The sequence below is a fragment of the Enhydra lutris genome, unplaced genomic scaffold, assembly GCF_002288905.1.
Source record: "Enhydra lutris kenyoni isolate GAN:26980312 unplaced genomic scaffold, ASM228890v2 scaffoldscaffold2, whole genome shotgun sequence".
Lineage (NCBI taxonomy): Eukaryota > Metazoa > Chordata > Mammalia > Carnivora > Mustelidae > Enhydra > Enhydra lutris.
Genome location: NW_019154086.1, coordinates 92,048,510 through 92,067,100, shown reverse-complemented (window position 1 = coordinate 92,067,100; position 18,591 = coordinate 92,048,510). Strand labels below are relative to the sequence as shown.

General features: G+C 40.0%; 1 protein-coding gene across 1 annotated transcript in view; it reads right to left on the bottom strand.

Annotated features, from left to right (window-relative positions):
• The window catches only part of LOC111149636 (neural cell adhesion molecule 2), a 514,271-nt gene extending 509,214 nt beyond the window's left edge, over positions 1–5,057 (bottom strand). Inside the window, exon 1 of the mRNA XM_022506828.1 lies at positions 4,898–5,057. Coding sequence (XP_022362536.1) covers positions 4,898–4,952 — 55 coding nt within the window. The 5' untranslated portion in view covers positions 4,953–5,057. The remainder of the gene's footprint in view (positions 1–4,897) is intronic.
• Positions 5,058–18,591: the final 13,534 nt, after the last annotated feature.

Below are 18,591 nucleotides of genomic sequence, written 5' to 3'. Positions count from 1 at the left end.
GGTCTAAATCTTCTGATTTCAAATCCAACGTTCTCTCCGCTTTCGTGCTATTTTTAGTAACAAAATGGAGCCAAGAAAATTCTGACCAACTGACCTGAAATCCTTAAAACTGTCATCTATTGATTGTTATGCTTATAAATACTCTTAAACTTCCTTATCATACCTCTTAACTATTTAAACTCAGACAAGTCTGTTGCATTAGATCGAGGCTTTCTAAAATGCCTTGTAATGGTTGATGAACTGTTAGTGGCCCAAGTGCATATGTGACACCAGGAAGTACGTTGATAGGCATTTGGAATCAGCACTATTATAACTATAACTTTGTAAATAGTTAAAAATTATTAAAATATTTTAAATAATGCCATATAGAAGCACTTTTATTTGCTGAACAATTAAAGATACCTTGGCTCTATGAAGCTCAGGAAGATTACATTTAATGAAAGCATACAAGCACTGGGGGTATCTCAAAGTGTTCTCATAGCATACGATTTGGAAAATTAAAGCTATTTTATAATATTTTAAATAGGTCCATCTTCAGCATAATTGGGAGAGTATTAAGGTCACAGGGAATTTAGAATCTAGATTAATAAAATTTGAAAAACAATGATACCCCTTTATCAGAATATTAAAATTATTAAATTAATTTTGCATACACCAACACCCAGAGGACTCATTTAATTCTGGACCAAAACAAAAACAAACAAACAAAAACAAAAGCAATTCAAACTTGCGCTACCACTTATCAATCCCTTTCTTCACGCTTTTGAAAGTTCACTGCTATGAGAGTGACTCTGAAAACAGATAAATTAAAATCATTTCCCAAATGTCAAAAGCCAGAGAGAGCAACAGACTAGTTCCTTGGGGCCTTCTGATTGGCAACCTTGTTTCCATTCACATTCCTGCCTCCCAAGGAAATAGACAAAAACAAATGACACTGTTAGGCTTGGTTACCAGCCTCGATTTCTATAGCGCATTTCTCAGTCCCATTACAAACTAGCTCTATGTATGAAAGAAAGCCATTTTATTTACTAAATTATATGAAGTTTGACTTTCTTTTTGTACTGAATGAGGTTATTTTCTTCCATTAATTGCTTCTCTGATGGGACATTACCTCTGGAAGAACATTAGCCCACTGTGTCATTGAAAAGACTCCCTGGACCCCCTAGGGGCCCACCACCTTCTCTTCTTGCTCTTCTCCTGGGCTCCAATTCAGCATTAGAAACTGAAGTGGCCAAATGCACTGTTTAACTCCTTTGACATAAAGCAGGAAAGGAAATCCTCTGGGTGGCTCATGGACAATAACAGTATTAATTCACACAGCCTGTCTTCTCTAAGTGCAAATGCATATGGAGTTGATTCAATAGAAATGTTCCAAAAGAGGCTGATATCAAAGAATTAGAGCAGAGTAGATTAAAACGGACGTGAGAGAGGCTGTCTGTGAACAGCCTATACTGAAGACAGGTTCGTGGAGACCTCCCTATAGAAATGAAACTCGCGGTCACCCACACACTAGGAGTCACCCACACACCCACACTTCCTGTAGAAGTGAAACTAGCAGTCACCCACACACCCACACATACACACCCCCACGCTTTATTTTTAGAAGGTACAGGTCTCTAATGAACGATGACTTACTAATACTTCACCAGAAAGAGAAAATGTAAGCAGAGAGCCTTAAGTTCAACTAATTAACTGGGCAATTCACCTCCCCCTCCCCATGATTTTGGCTTAGGTAAGTATTCTAACTGTATGGTTGAACTGGATTGCAAAAGAGATGAAGAGCTCTGTTCTTACCTTACAGTGTCATACAAAAATCCTATTTATGTTTGATAAGAAGCATTCATCATACTGGATGAATAAGCATCCACTAATAGATGTTTATTAATCACACTTGAGTAATTTTTTAAAAAGAGAGGACAATAAATTTAGAAAGTGATAAAGCTTCAGGAAAGCAGCAACATACGTATTACAGTTTGGCAATTGGGTTTACATAGATCCAAACAGCAAATACACTGTGAATCACAGACTCAGGTTATTACTTGAGATTTATGATGACAGAGACTGTGAACAAGTTTTGAATACAAAGAAAAATAATAGCAGAAGTTAAGATTTATAGAATCTCCTTTCAGTTGACAATTAAATTCAGACTTGACAATTAAACCCCAACCTTACTTCATTAGATATTAATCTTGCAGTGGAAATGAGAGACTTTTAAAGGCATATTCCTGCTGTAATAAAAAAAGGCTCTCACTACAGTAGAACAATAATGTTGTGTTGAAAGTTAGAACTATTAGACCTTGTTAGCTAATTATGGTATTGGCATCCACTTAAGTTGCTCAGTTTTTCACTTCTGTCATTTTCTGCTGCTCAACTGCTGCAGTTCAAAACGTTTTGACTACTTAAAAGGGAATACATCATCATTGCCTCTCCCCAGTCTAACTGCACACCACTTTCCAAAGCAATAGCTTCAATCATGCTTCATAAAATCCCCTGCGAGTATATTGTTGGAAACATAAATCAGCAAGCTGGGATTTTAGTATTTCTAAGGTAAGCCCAGAGATCACGAACTGGAGGCTTTTCCATGGCCCCATTTATAAGAGAATAAACAAAATTATGAGTTACACTAGATCCCTTTTTTTCAAAAACTGCTCCAGTGGTGTGTCTGATACTTGCTTCTGCATCCTTAATTGGAGGACAAAACACTGGCATAGGAGAATCAGACTCCAAGATCAGGATTGCTGTTTCCCAGCATCTCTGACTTCATTAGGAGACATGGCACAGAAGTACTACATGTTCAGTTTCACAAAAGCTAAGTTTCTCTGATGTGCATCTATGCCTCTATGAGTGCCATGCATTTTTAAATCGCAGTAGATAGAGAGATCTTCCGAATGATGTTCCCCGCCTTCCCTGTTTCATGACAGTGAATACAGGCTCCCTTTCAGGCATGCTTTAGTTTTAGAGCCCTTCTTTACAATTACCCTGCTTTCTGAATTATAAATTAGGGGAATCACAAATTTCAGGTATGTCACATATACAGATCTAAATTAAATTGTGCCTGCGTATAATATTTAAACATTCCTAGATTTCTCTTTTGTCCCCCAAATTCCAACACACTTAGTGTCTATGAATGTAAATTCACAGACTCCACCACTGAGACATATTTCTTCTCCAAACCAGCCCTAATGTAATCATAAGTCTGCATAAACTTGCTTTCTATTATGTCCCCATCTTACTCCACACTAGCCACACTCAGTTAATTGCAGTGGTATTTTAACTGCAATTTTCAGGAACTGCTTCTTAGGATTCACTAATACCTGTCTATGTTATAAATGAACAGTTAAACATAATCAGCAGCTCTGCAAAAATGAAAGCAACATATCTGTAGGGCATAAAGTATATGTTGATCTTTGCTATAATAGTGATTTAATTAACTGGACTACTATCAGCTTCAGATGGATATATCTGCAATTTTTCTATGACTGAAATTTTGCATACTCTATATTATCAAGGGGAAATGAGCAGCATCTTACCAAGACACTTTATAAACTACAGCAACATTCAGTATTTGCATTCTGATTTCTGAGCATAAAATCTGCATCCAATCATGTTTCATCAGCCATTAACACTATATAGCTTTAGGGAGGTGAGGGCAGAGAAAGGAAGGCTTCATATCCAAAATGTCAAGCCCTGCTGAAGAATGATAGAAGGACCCAGTGAGTGTGGAAGAACAGAAACAACCATTTCTGACTTTAAAATGGAGTTCTACCACCCCCTGCTGGACCAAATGAGCAACACCGAAGAGGCTAGAAAATGCTTAGAATTGAATATAGTGGAGATATTTTAACTTGTCTTGTAATTTATGTTTTCTCAAAAAACAATTTTCGTGCCATACTAATAATATAACACTCTATGCAATTATTACACATCACAAAATTACAGCTATTTTCTTTTTTCTTTAAAGACTTCCACCAATGCATGTTTTAGCATTTTGTGTTCCCAATTAAATGTCCAAACTTGTCTGGACAGTTGAAAATGTTTCCATTTATTATAAATATATTTTATGTGGACGTGAACTATCCAAACAAAGCAAGATAAATTCAGATCTACCTCTATAGAGATAGAGGTAGCTTCCACAAATTCGCTCAGGTTTTTTTAGTAAAGCATTCATTCCCCCCCCCCCCCCAAGAGATAAAAATGTCACCAGTTCTCCACAAGCTAAAACATCCCTTACAGGTGTAATTACAATCTGACGCTATAAAAATTTTCAACCTTGATGGATTAACAAGGGTGGAGGGTGCTGAAAATGAATGACTGCAACACATGCCTAGTTTTATCCATTTGCCGTCTTACACACAACATCCATGGCCCCTCTCTTAGTTTCAATAGAAATAAACCATCATCGTTCACTTCCTAGGCAGGGATTGGGGTCTTGGGAAAGGGAAAAAAAAAAGAGTCTCTAAGAATTCAATTTCTTGCACACGAGAGATATGTCACAAACGAGTTTAATGCTGATAGTTTTTGCTGCTTCTGTAAAACATCGTCGTTCCCCTTCCCTCCTCAGCCTCATATATTTAACTGTTAAAACACACCAACATACTCATCCAATTTTTGATCATGAAAATCAGAGCAAGCCAAGATCCCAGAAAAAGAAGCAGTTTGCCTCGATCTCCTGCTCACCGATGCCAATCTCCAATTCTGTGTTTTCTCTAATTTAAGGGTTCCACAGAACAGATACAATTTTTAGCGGCAGCTAAAATAAACAGTGAAAATAATCCTAACAACGACCGTAACTGTAACTTTAGTTCGTTCATTTCATTCTTCCTGTGCCTCCCTCTGCCCCTCTCGGTCGGGTGGAAGGGGGAGGGAAAGTAAATGCAATCAAGCACCACACTCCTACCTTGCCCGCTACTGACAAGCAACCCGAGCAGGTAGAAGGAGAGGAGGAGGCTCATGTTCAGGACGTGACACTGGAGGACAGTTCCAAAGTTATTAAGTCCAGCCCTGGAGAGAGAACCTTCCGCTGCCACGGCCGCCTCAGCTAGAGCCGCCGCCGCTCCCGGGGTGCCCCAGCCGCCCGCAGCCCGCGCGCTCCTCCTCGCAAAGTGACTGCAAGCTCCGCTCCTTGCCGCACTATATCCAGGCAGCAGCGGCGGCGGCGGCGGCGGCGGCAGCGGCAGCGGCAGCAACAGCAACAGCAGCAGCGGCCGCCGCGGCGGCAGCAGAGCCGGGCGGGGAGGGAGGCGGGGGCGGGGGCGCGGGGAGGGGAGGCGCGGCCGAGGTGTATCCCTCCGCGCCGCACGGCGGCCGCTTCTCCCGAGACGCGCGGCCTCAGGATTCGTCCGCAGTCGAGCTCGGAAAAGCGGGTTCGGGTCCCGGTGCCTCCAGCTAGAGTGGCCGCCGCGGTCGGGCTGGCACGAGCACGTCTGCGAGGGGCGACCGCACGCTCAGCCTGACGGAGACCCGCACGCTGGCAGACGCCCCGGGGCCGAGGAGGGAGGGCAGCCTGGAGCGCCCGCACCGCCGCCGGCCAGTTCGCGGAAGTGGGCAGCTTGAGCTGATGCTGATGCTGCGGCGGCCACCCTGCCCCGGGCTCTACGCGCGCCCGGATTTAGCGGGAGTGGGGAATCTGAGGGCGGGGGTGTATGCTGCCGCTTTCATTTCTCCAAGGGCGTGGGAGGGGAAAGATTCTGTCTCTCCCAGGCCTTCCCTCTCGCTGAACCCTGCAGCAGGCTGCCCGCTTCCCACGCTTTCCACTCCGCCGCGGTAAAGGGGAAGCAGTGGTCCTCTAGTGTCTACACTGCCTGTCTCCTCCGGTGGTAGAGGGTAGGGAGAAGGATGTGAATGGTGTTTCTCATCCACGTCGACCCACTGCCGTTAAGAGCAGGTACTTAAGGGAGAGAGATTGGAGAGGGGGCGAGATGTTGGAGCGGCTGCGTTAAACTCGGCTGTCGGCGTTAGCCGCGTCCTTGGACACGTCCAAAGTCTCCCATAGCCCCTCTCTGCGAGCTCCGCCTTGGGTCCCCAGCGCACAGCACCGGCCAGGTCCCCCAGAGGAGTGCGACGAGGGAGGTCCTGGAAATGTGCAAAGATGAGTTGCGCGGGGGGATTCGTCCCCAGCCCGCCCAGCACCCGTGCACACACCTGCGTGTGCGCGCGTGTGAATTGGAGTGATGGAGCCGAGGCGAGCTCCCAGAACTAACTCTCCTCCTCTGAAGGTTGGGGTGTACCCTTATTTCTCCTGGAAGGCTAAAAAAGGTTTGTCAGTGCGATGTCAAGGCCTGCGGCAAGAGCGAGAAAGCGGCAGACACTCCCTGGCCCCGGGGCCCTGGTGGGTCGGCCTGGGTCAGAGCGCCGGGCTGGAACTGACAATGGATCCTTTCTTCTGCACAGTTGTTCTGGTTCCTTAGGGTACTCAACTGCCTCACCTCTCACCCCGCGAGACCACTGGCCATTTCCTTATTAGTGAGGATGCAGAAGTGGGAAGTAGGAGGGAATAGAAATACTGTAGAGCTCAGAATCCAGCCCCCCACCCCCACCCCTTCGGCGCGAACCGTCCTGCAACACACACACACACACACACCGGGATTTGATGCTGAAATGCCGGTTTTCTTGCTTCAGGGAGTCCAAAGGGATAGAAAGGAGCTAACAGGGCAGAGGAGTTACTGTCTGCTATTTGTGTTCCTCAGGCAGAATGCAATCTTCTTACCCAGAAGATTCACTTACTTGGCATCTAGAATGGGTTTTTGAGATGAGTGAGGCAAAGGCGGCTGTCAACATCCGTGATGGCTGAAGTCTAACCAATGGCTCTCTCAGAACCTCTCAGTTTGAGAACCTCTTCTTTCGTTTGGTTTTATAGTAGTATATTTAGGAAAATGAGTTTAGGAAGTTCTTTTGTCAAAGCTCCCTCCTCAAACCCTTTCCTCAATCTGAGAGGCACCAACTGTACTTAAGTAAGGTCATTGTCAGCTCTTTGCAGGAAAGGGTGGAAACAGCACATTTATAGGTGTGAAAATGACTCCTTTATTCTCACCAGTTCTTGATTTCTGTAAGGAGTCAAGACATGCTACACACACAAACACTCACATACACACACAGACACACACACACACACACACACACACGGGGTCGCTGAAGAAATTTGAATGCATACTACTTGTGCCAAATAGCCTCTTCACTACAAAACCTGAAATTTTCAGTGTGACACCAGGAGTGGTCAAGTGTGCAAGACATACAAATACACACACACACACACACACACACACACACAAACACCGGTCAATCTTGATGGTTAGATTTCCCTCTTTATTTTTGGAAGTCGAGTTACATTTACTTCAGACAAAGGGTTGAACCATGCCAGAGGAGAATTTCACTGGTACTCTTTAAGTTAATTTAGCTATTAATTCTTCTCAGAATATGGTGGAGGGAGGAGAGAAGGTAGCAATGATCTATCAGATATTAATGAGATTTCTGAGTAGAGATTTATATTATAAGACCATGTACAAACTATCTGTGAGAGAGAACGGGAAAGAAAGGGAAAGTAAGTATGTGTGTGTATGGGTGTGTGTGTACCTGTGTGTATGGAAACAATGAAAAAAATAAAGCACTGGTACTCAGGAATATACAAAGGCAATGTAGGTATTGGTCCTACCCTCAATTTGCTAATAGTGTTAGTGAATAGATCAAGAATAAACACAAGATTCGATCATATAAATCAGGCTGTGAAAATGTCATAAGAGAAAAACTGTTATTGGGGCACAAGAGGAGGCAATCATTTCTGAATAGAGGATTGAGAAAGGCTTTAGGAAGCTTTGAAGAAAGAGGAGAAATTAGATGGGTAGAGACATGGGTAGGACAGATAGGAGCTTAAACAGAGCCTGGGGATGTGAAAGCACACAGCTTGTGTGGAGAACAGAGAGAAGTCTAATTTGAAAAAAGTACAGTGTAAAATATAAATATTGGATGGAGTTGGAAAAGGGGTCTGGGACCATGTTATGCTAAAATATCATAATAGTAATTACAACCTCTCAGAATAGAAGCCCGGACATGCATGATCAGGAAGAGCCAGAATGGCTGTCCCTCCATCCCTGAGGCGTAAGGTGTGAGTTGTGAACCCACGGGAAGATTATCAACACAGGCTCTCAGGGGTTGTATGCACAGTTAACCTGAATTTATGTTGCCAAGAGGTCTCGATAGCAGGGTGACACACACTCAAAGAAAACCTTCCCACATTTGCTTAAACTGCTTCTTAGCCAAAAGAAGAAGTACCCCTCCAGGACTCCATCAGAAGCACACCCGTTCCCCAATGCACTGACAAAATGATGCACAACCCGACATTTGCCTTGGTCAGGTCTGCTCCACAACAGATTGTCAGTGTGAGGACAACTTGTAGAAAAATTACCTTCACCCACTGTCCTCCTCCCCACCACAGATACATGCTTCTCGCGTGCAGACACTGAGTGCTAATTACCTAATGTACCAAATCTCTGAACGTGACTAAGCCATGTGTACTGGACAGGAGATAAAAGGTATAGGAATGCATCCTCCCTCCTTTATGTGACTTATAATTACACTGAAGACAAATGATCATAGTGTCCATCTACCTAAGGAAGTGTTTCAGAGGTTTAGGTGGGGCTTTAGTTATTCCATTTATAAAAATAAGAGAAAGTTGAACAGGATTCAGGAAGCTATGAAGAACGAGTAAAAAGAAATATCAACAGGACTGGATGCATGGTTAAATGAAAGCAGATAAATTTGTTTTAAAGGAATCAATAAAACGAACATGAAGGAGTAGCAGAGAGATAGAAAACGATAAGGCACATTATGTGTGGAAATTATCTTCTCTGGGAGTTTCTACCTCTTCCATCTGTAACTGGTTCTTGCAAAAGGCATGCAGGTCTACAATCCACACATAGATCCCAGGCATGAATGGTGGGTTGTGGGCAGGATCTAAACATTGTTTCGGTTTGCGTATTTCTGATGTTATTTTTGTTTAGTCTCTGTTAACAGAATTCACGTGTGTTAAGATCATACTATGAGCAAATGGGACATTCTGTGTGTTCATTTATATTTTTGAAATGCCATAAACCATTATACCCATTCATTTACTTGTCTAGAAAATTGCCTGTTTTGACTTTTTTTTATTACCACAAAGGAAAAAAAAATCACTGTATATGTAGGCAGATAGCCTGAAACCTCTATAAATAGATTATCCTGCTACTGCTTTTCCTTCTCCATTAACGCCACTTTTTCTAACAGTCATGGCTTTGAAAATAATTTCAACTTTCTTGATACAACAGTACTTTAGATGGTTTGCCAGGCTATTTGTGAGCATGTGACGGTAGCTACTGTAGCAGTAGAATTTAGATTTTTAACACCTTCCTTTGTAAATGCTTTACTTTCTTAGCCATCCTATTTGAAATTAAGAAACAGAAGGGAGAGATTTATGACACTTGAGGCACCCTAATTGTCACTGATTCTTACTTTTTAATTTCTTTCAAGATACATGGGGTCATTTTCCTTCATGGCTACTTCATGTTCCCTCTGGGCAAATAACTGCTCACTTCGCTCTGAAATTATGCAATAATTGCCTATAATTTGCCACTTGCCAGAATAATATTTTCTTAACTCCAAGGAGTATTATATATTTCTCTGCCAGGGCATTCCTGGCAAATATAATGATGGACAAAGCAGATACGGTAACAGACCTGTAACACCTTGACAAAACAGTGATTGACACAACTTCAAGAATCGAGTTGGGACAAAACGAGGCAGGAAAAAGGAATCAAGCAGTAGCTAGCAATGAACCTGCTTGATATGACAAGGATCATAATGGGAAGAGCTGGTTGCCCAAATATTAATCACAGCATTCAGAAATCATATTTTTTGTCCATAGGTAGTATTGACCAAGGTGATGTCTACACAAATCCTATCCTATGGAGGGCAGTTATTACATCCTAGATAACAGCAAATCCTTCATATCTGGCAAGTGATCCCATACAGGTATAGGTTTGAGAGGAAACAGAACATTAACCAAATGCATTTTGGCAGGACAAATACAATAGGTAGTTAAATTTGAAAATCTCTCACTGCATAGGATTATTTGGTTGTTTCCTTAATAGAATTATGTTTCTGTTAATTTTCAAGTTAGATAAGCAATTCTCCTACTAATAGGCAAAATACTGGTAGCAACAAGATTCCCTCTTGTATGTCCACAAACCATTACTAGTGTCCCTAATAATTAACCAATGCACATTATTTCAATATACACATTCTTTTATTTTAATGTGAATTATTTAGGTTAAAAACACTTGTATTTTATGTTAATGAGATGATCCTCACTCATTAAAAAGTAATGATGCATTTTCCCAACTGTTTTTAATCATTAGTCCTCATATTTAAATGAATATGTACTTAATACCTGTTACAGATTTGATAACCTACCTAAAACTGAGGAACTCGACACCTAAGGAAGAAATTGACCTGGCAATATATAAATAAGATAGAGAAACGAAACAATATATCTGTATATGTTTTACTGTCAATTAATATTTATTTACTATTCCCAACTTCCTACATTCTGATAATTAAAAAATTAGAAATGTCTATACCCTATCAACCGAACAGACACTACCTTTGAACACATTGGCCCATTTTGTTCAATATTTCATACCAAAATTTTTTTCCTTAACATGAGATAGTACAATTTGTCATATTTCACCTTGTTTCATATTGGAAATTAGGATTTTACATTGTCATTAATTTTTGTGAATATAAATTTAATTATTTGATTGCATGAACTACACCCTAATATATTAAACAATTTTCCTACACAGGCATTTAGTGTTTTTCTATAATTTTTATTCTAATGAAAAACACTGCAGTGTGAATATCGTTGCCCATAAAGCTTTGAACACGGTAGAGGTTATATCCATTGCCTGCTAGAAGTTGTATAACTCGGTTAAAAAAAAAAAAAAGAAAGAAACAAAATGGAACCAGGAAGGGAGACAAACCATAAGAGATTCTTAATCTCAGGAAACCAACTGAGGGTTGCTTGAGGGGAGGAGTGTGAGATGGATGGGGTGGCTGGGTGATGGACATTGGGGTGGGTATGTGCTATGGTGAGTGCTATGAATTGTATAAGACTGATGAGTCACAGGCCGGCACCCCTGAAGCAAATAATATATTATATGTTAATAAAAAAATAAAAATAAAAATAAATGACCATTTGTAGGTACTGGATTTATATTGTATACACTGTTTTCTTAAATGTATACTTTATCCTCTGATCAAGAAAACCTAAAAACACTTCACTCACATTATCATAACTTTATTATATTTACATTTTATATTTTGTTTGTGAATTTCTTGAGAGTTTCTATTCTGTGATTTCTTTAATCATCTTCAATTAAAATACCAGACTCTAGAAAAACTGTCCGATTTAAGGTGAACTGAAGGACTTCTCCTTAATATCCTATGTCCTTTTAATGCTATTTTTCTCCTTCAGGATTCACAGATTCTCATTTTCTTTATTAGAGTAAGTATTGAAAAACTCTTTAATTGTCAGTAACCAAATAGTTTTAATTTTTCTTGTTCAGATTTCAATGATATGACTTTGTAGAAAAAACAAAATTATGGAGATGATGAAAAAAGATCAGCAGTTAAGGGAGAGATGAAAAGGTGGACCACAAATTTCATTTTAAGGTAATGAAAATACTCTGTGTGATAGTATAATGATGGTTATATGTTATTATATGTTTTCCACAACCATAGACTGTACAACACCAAGAATGACCACTCAGGTATACTATGGGCTTTGAGTGATTATGATGTGACAGTGTAGCTTCATCCTTGGTCAAAAATGTACAATTCTCAAAAAAAAAAAAAAAGTACAATTCTCATGACTGGTATTTATAACGGGAGTCTCCGCATGTATGGGTGGAGGGAGTAAATGGGAAATCATTACTTCGTTCTCTATTTTGTTATCAACTTAAACCATTCTGAAAAAAGGTGTATCTTGAAAAAATAGATACCCATTCTAGAGACTATGGGATACTTCTTCTCTCCACATTGAGTCCCCTTAATGGAGTCTCTTTCTTAGCGCTATGAGTTGTTTTAGGCACCAGTTACTTTCCCAAGAATTTCTCTAACCCAGTCCTTCACAGCTGAGGACTATTTAGATCTCCAGGGAACATTTGACAAATGTTTGGAGCCCTTTTCATGATCGTGATTGGGAGGACAGTGCTATTGGCATCCACTATCATCCTGCAATGTACAGAACTGCCCTCCACAGTGAATAGTTATCGAAAATGTCAGGGTGAGAAATTCTGCTCTAAACTGTCCTTCTCGGGGTGCCTGGGTGGCTCAGTTGATTCAGCGTCTGCCTCTGGCTCAAGTCATGATCTCCGGGTTCTGGGATTGAACCCTGCGTTGGGCTTTCTGGTCACTGGGGAGTCTGCTTCTCCCTCTCCCTCTTCCCCACTTCCCTGCTCATGCACTCCCGCTCTCAAATAAATAAATGAAAATAAAAATAAATAAAATAAACTGTCTTTCTTAGACTGCCTGCATCCCCAGAAAAAGAGCAATCTATTTGCTTCTTTAAAACAAAAGCTTGTCCCATTTTCTTCTCAGAAGTATTTTTAATACTTCTGAGTGAAATCCTCATCTTCCAGAACAAAATTTGACCCTAAATATAGTGTGACCTTTTGTGGTCCAAAAAAAGGCAGTAATTATAATGGAAAATTAATTTCCAAAGTTTTTTCCCTCAATTTAAATGATATTATATGCTGGACCCCAAAGGGAAAAATGCATTTAATAAAGCAACCCCAAGGGGGCTCCATATTCTTTACATAAAATGTCTTTATTTAAATATAACTATGAGCAAAACAACCTATAAGAAGCTCAGTCTGGCAAGTCCTACTGACTTGACACATTGTCCTTCAGTCTCCCTATAAACTAATGTCTTGGAATGGCATGATTTTGGGACACAGGGAAAGCAACTTCTAAGAACCAACTATTGTAATAAAGTCAGCACAGTACATCTTCATTAAAACAAAAAGACAGGAGCGCCTAGGTGGTTCAGTTAGTTAAGCCTCCTCTTGGTTTTGGTTCAGGTCATGATCTCAGGGTTGTGGGATCAGGCTCCACACTCAGTGAAGAATCTGCTTGAGATTTTCTCCCTCTTCCTTTGCCCCTCTCCCCTACTCGCCCTCTCTTTCTCTTTCTCAGTCTCCCTCTAAAATAAATAAATCTCTTTTAAAAAAGCAAAAAGACAAACATTATATTTCTGGAAACATCTAGTTTGCTAATTATGTACTCAATTTACTCTTTAAAATGTCTTCAACATTTAAGATGAAAATAACTTACACAGAGATGACTTCATTAAGTCAGAGATATCCCAGAAAAACAGATGTATATGTGCCTTATATCTCCATATTGAAATAAATTCATCATCAGAATCCCTTCAAGAATGAAAACCTGAAAAAAATTGAATTAAATTAAAAATAAATAAATAAAATGAAATTAATAAAATAAGAACAAAAACATGTCTGGCCCATGCTCAAAAATTCAGAAATTGCTAGCAGTTTGTTGACATGGCTACTTACATTATGATCTGGACCTCATTTAACAAACTGTTAATATGTCCAGAATGCTAAGATAATTTTATCAGTTTTTTTTTATTTCGATTACTAAGCTTTTGAGGAAATAACCCATAGATAAGAAAATGCGTCAAGAAAAGTAAAAACTTGGTTTGGTTTCCAGAAGGACCCATCAGAGACATTTCTGAAGATAAAAAGCATGAAGAAATCATTTCTTTTGTTTACTGTTAGATTTCCAGGGCTTAGAACCCAGAGAGTGACAAGGAATCAGTAAGCGTATGTTGAATGAATGTGTAAAAGTAAAAACAGTGGAGAAGAACTGATAACTAAAGAGAAGGACAATGACGATAAGCACTATTTGTATATCTGTTGCCTTTTGATTGTAGCCCACATTTAAGATCAAAGCGAAATTCAAAGTTTCTTTAATCATCTTCTGGAGAAATTTTATTTTTCTACAAATAGTTATTATTTGAAGAGTATTTTACCATTAAGTGATATGAGCCCTGCTTCAATATACTTAATACTCTGCCCTATATTAAACAAAACTGAGAATAATGTCATTAATACCGATTTACAGCCACTCAAGTAACATCAGGGATGTAGGTCCCTTGTGGTCATTAAAAATGATACAAGGTGGGGTGCCTGGGTGGCTCAGTGGGTTGAGCCTCTGCCTTCAGCTCAGGTCATGATCTCAGGGTCCTGGGATCCAGCCCTGCATAGGGCTCTATGCTCAGCAGGAAGCCTGCTTCTCCCTCTCTCTCTCTGCCTGCCTCTCTGTCTGCTTATGATCTATCTCTCTCTGACAAATGAAAAAAAAAAAAAAAAAAAAAATGAACCCAGGTAAACCAGAATGGAGATGTGCCTGGTGGCTCCTGATCTTTCTATAGAATTACTCCAGACTCACCCACAACCTTAGTGTCTTTCTTGCTTTCTCTACTCTGGCTTTATGGTTACCTCTCTCCTTTTAGCATGTCAGCTTTGCAGGCCCATTTTATACTGTCTTTCTCAGCTTTGGTATTGACTCCATCCCTTCTTTATCACTTCAAATCAGATCTTCTGAGATTTCACAATCATCTCATGCCTCCTACCATGGAAACTACCCCTTGCCTGGATTCAACTACCAGTTTAGGGCTCCATCCCTCCCCTGACTTCATAACTGTTACCATAATAACGCTGATGAATAGCTATCGAGACCAACTCCCAAAAAGGGGAATATAGTAAGTGCTCCTACTTAAGCTACAATGCTTGTCCTGAAGGTCTGGGGTCATTCTGAAATGAATATTGGAATTATTTAATTCATCAGAATTGAAGCAACAGTGTCCTAAAACACTGGAGAATCTGTTCTTTAACTCACCCCTGAAATGGAGCAGTCATGTTTAAGAATCTTTGTGATATTGAGAAACTGGTGTTAATAAGGGCCGCAGAGGGGAAAATGCTGTAGGGAGGAAGCAGGAATACGACAACTTCCATGAAGCCTGATACTTGAATACACTTTATACAGCTGCCCTTATTAAAAAAATAATTATACCTAATGCACCTTGAAATTAGCAAATGGCAATATTAAAGAGTGGTCATAAAATGTAACTTCAAAATTCATTGTACATACAAGATAGAAAATCAATGTTCAGAAAATTTGACCTTTAAGTAGATCTTCTTCAAATTACAGGTGGTGTCTCAAGAAAGTATCACAGTAACACCTAAGTACAATATAGTAAAATCAGGTTCATTCCATATTAGAAAGGCCAAAGTGGTGTTTAATTCAATGTTTCTGTCTTAACTCCATTTACTTGTATATATTATTTGGTAGATTTACAAGACATTTTTCTTCTTTAAAAATCGGAAGACCTACTAAACGTAATTTGTTTATAAGCCTGTTAGGCCTGGATTTCCTTTTACTTACAAACAAGTGGTAAACTAAACATTTTGTTCTACACACCATCATCATGTGTATTCCATACTCAGTGAAAAAGATGAGAAAGTTTGGATGGAACGTATGAGTCTGACTCTCTAAATTTACAAATGAAAAAAATTGATACTAAGATTAAATGACTGGCCCAATTTCATTGAGCTTCTTGAGCAAAACTCTAACTAGAATCCAGAGTAATAATTTTTCTGCTACAGAATGCTTAAAAATGGAAAAATGCAAGATCAATTCCCTAATCAGTACATAATATAATTCTATAATTTATTTCCTAATTGAAGTGTGAGAGTATTGCCTGTTAAGATATTTTTTAAAAGTTATATTCCACTGTAATGATTTCAGAGGAACAGTTTTATTTATTGGTGACTCTGATGCCATTATTATATATTAATAGATTTTTTCTTCTTAATTCAACTTTCATCTCTAATTACCAAAGTGACTATAGCTACCAATGCCAAAAACTGATTTAAAAGTGCAAACCCGAGCCAAGTCATCACAGGATGACAATTTATTGGCTAAAATTCCCAAATAACTAGTTTATATATTTTTTCTACATGTGTGTGATCAACAAAATCGATGCTCAATAAATAACAGGTAATTGGCTATAATCAACTCTTTAAGCATAATGCAAAGAGAGAGTACACAAGTTAGAGTAGGATTTATTTAACATAGATAGTTCAGAAAGCATTGTACTATCAGCTTTCAACAGTAGACCCCTTTTTCTGTGCTGTCTGTAGCATACAGAATTGCCTTCTGGGGGGCACCTGAGTGGCTCTGTTGGTTAAGTGTCTAACTCTTAGTTTGGGCTCAGGTCATAATCTCAGGGTCATAAGATTGTGAGATCAAGCCTCTCATCAGGTCTACGCACTCAGTAGGGAGTCTGCTTGAGATTCTCTCTCTCCTTCTCCCTCTGCCCCTCCTCTGCATGTGCTTATTCTCTCTCTCTCTCTCAAATAAATAAAATCTTTTTTTAAAAAGTATTGCTTTTTTGATTGTAAGTGCTTACTAGATATCTATTGAAAAGAAAATTTTGACTTGCCTATAATTTAAATGACCAAACCCTTAGCATGATAGCTATAATGTAATGAGAAAAATAGCATAGGGTAGAGATTGCTATAGAAGGAAAATACCCATTAATTGTGTTTTCTAGTATAATATGAAGTATGTATCCTATCTGCACTAGAGAATATGCTAATATTGACATGTGTTGTTTTGCAACCTTGGGGGTTTCCCAGCTGAAGTCTGAAACCAACCCTCCCCCCACTCTCCCCCATGCAGGGCAGGGAGAAACAATGAAAGAGGCCACTTCAGATTGGTAGGTGGCAGGTTTAATAAACAAGGGGATGTATATATGAGGCTTATCTTTGATGACTACAAGATGAGCAGATCTCTACACCCACTCTTGCCAGAATATTAAAAGTTTAATGTAGCATCTTTAACAGGGTTCTATCGCATATATCACTCAGATAGTCTCAGCATCATATTGCTCTCTCAAGACTACATCCTTGAAAGTGGCCCCCACCATGATAATGGTGAGTAGAATATATACTCCAAGGACAGGGGAGAGGGTGCGGAGCCTCAGACTGCCCAGTCCAGACTGAGTATCAACTAGAGGTCATGTCCTTTCCATGAGCTCCTCCAACAAGATCCATTAGCAATTTGGTAAACTTTGAATAGTTAATATGCCCTAGGTACTGAGGTAAGCCCTTGATACGCATCACACAATTTATTCCTCACAGAAACATCATGACACACGTTATTATTCCCATTTTATATATGAGAAGCTAGAGGATGGAAAGCTCTAGCAACGGGAGAAGATTAGGGTCATGAAGTGTCAGAGCTATGGTTTGGACTCATACCTGACTGCATAGGTCTATATTTCAATCCGTTTACAACCTCTTCTTTCTTTATTTTTTTTTTAAGATTTTATTTATTTATTTGACAGACAGAGATCACAAGTAGGCAGAGAGGCAGGCAGAGAGAGAGGGGGAAGCAGGCTCCCTGCTGAGCAGAGAGCCCAATGTGGGGCTCTATCCCAGGACTCTGGTATCATGACCTGAGCCGAAGGCAGAGGCTTTAACCCACTGAGCCACCCAGGCGCCCCCATCTCCTTTAGATATAATGAACTTCTAAGCCATTTACTAAAGACTCAGAAAAACAGAAATGTTGTAAAAGGGAAAAAGTAGAAAATTTTCCAAATTCTCCACATGAAGTACAATTTTGATTACTTAGATGACCTAAATGAGAAAACAATTGAATTAAATTAACAAAAATACTGGGTGGCATCACTCGGCATCAGGGAAATACAAATCAAAACCACAATGAGATACCACCTCACACCAGTCAGAATGGCTAAAATTAACAAGTCAGGAAATGACAGATGCTGGCGAGGATGCGGAGAAAGGGGAACCCTCCTACACTGTTGGTGGGAATGCAAGCTGGTGCAACCACTCTGGAAAACAGCATGGAGGTTCCTCAAAAAGTTGAAAATAGAACTACCCTATGACCCAGCAATTGCACTGCTGGGTATTTACCCTAAAGATACAAACGTAGTGATCCGAAGGGGCACGTGCACCCGAATGTTTATAGCAGCAATGTCTACAATAGCCAAACTATGGAAAGAACCTAGATGTCCATCAACAGACGAATGGATAAAGAAGATGTGGTATATATACACAATGGAATACTATGCAGCCATCAAAAGAAATGAAATCTTGCCATTTGCGACGACGTGGATGGAACTAGAGGGTATCATGCTTAGCGAAATAAGTCAATCAGAGAAAGACAACTATCATATGATCTCCCTGATATGAGGGAGAGGAGATGCAACATGGGGGGTTAAGGGGGTAGGAGAAGAGTAAATGAAACAAGATGGGATTGGGAGGGAGACAAACCATAAGTGACTCTTAATCTCACAAAACAAACTGAGGGTTAATGGGGGGAGGGGGGTTGGGGGGGTGGGATTATGGACATTGGGGAGGGTATGTGCTATGGTGAGTGCTGTGAAGTGTGTAAACCTGGCGATTCACAGACCTGTACCCCTGGGGATAAAAAGATATTATATGTTTATGAAAA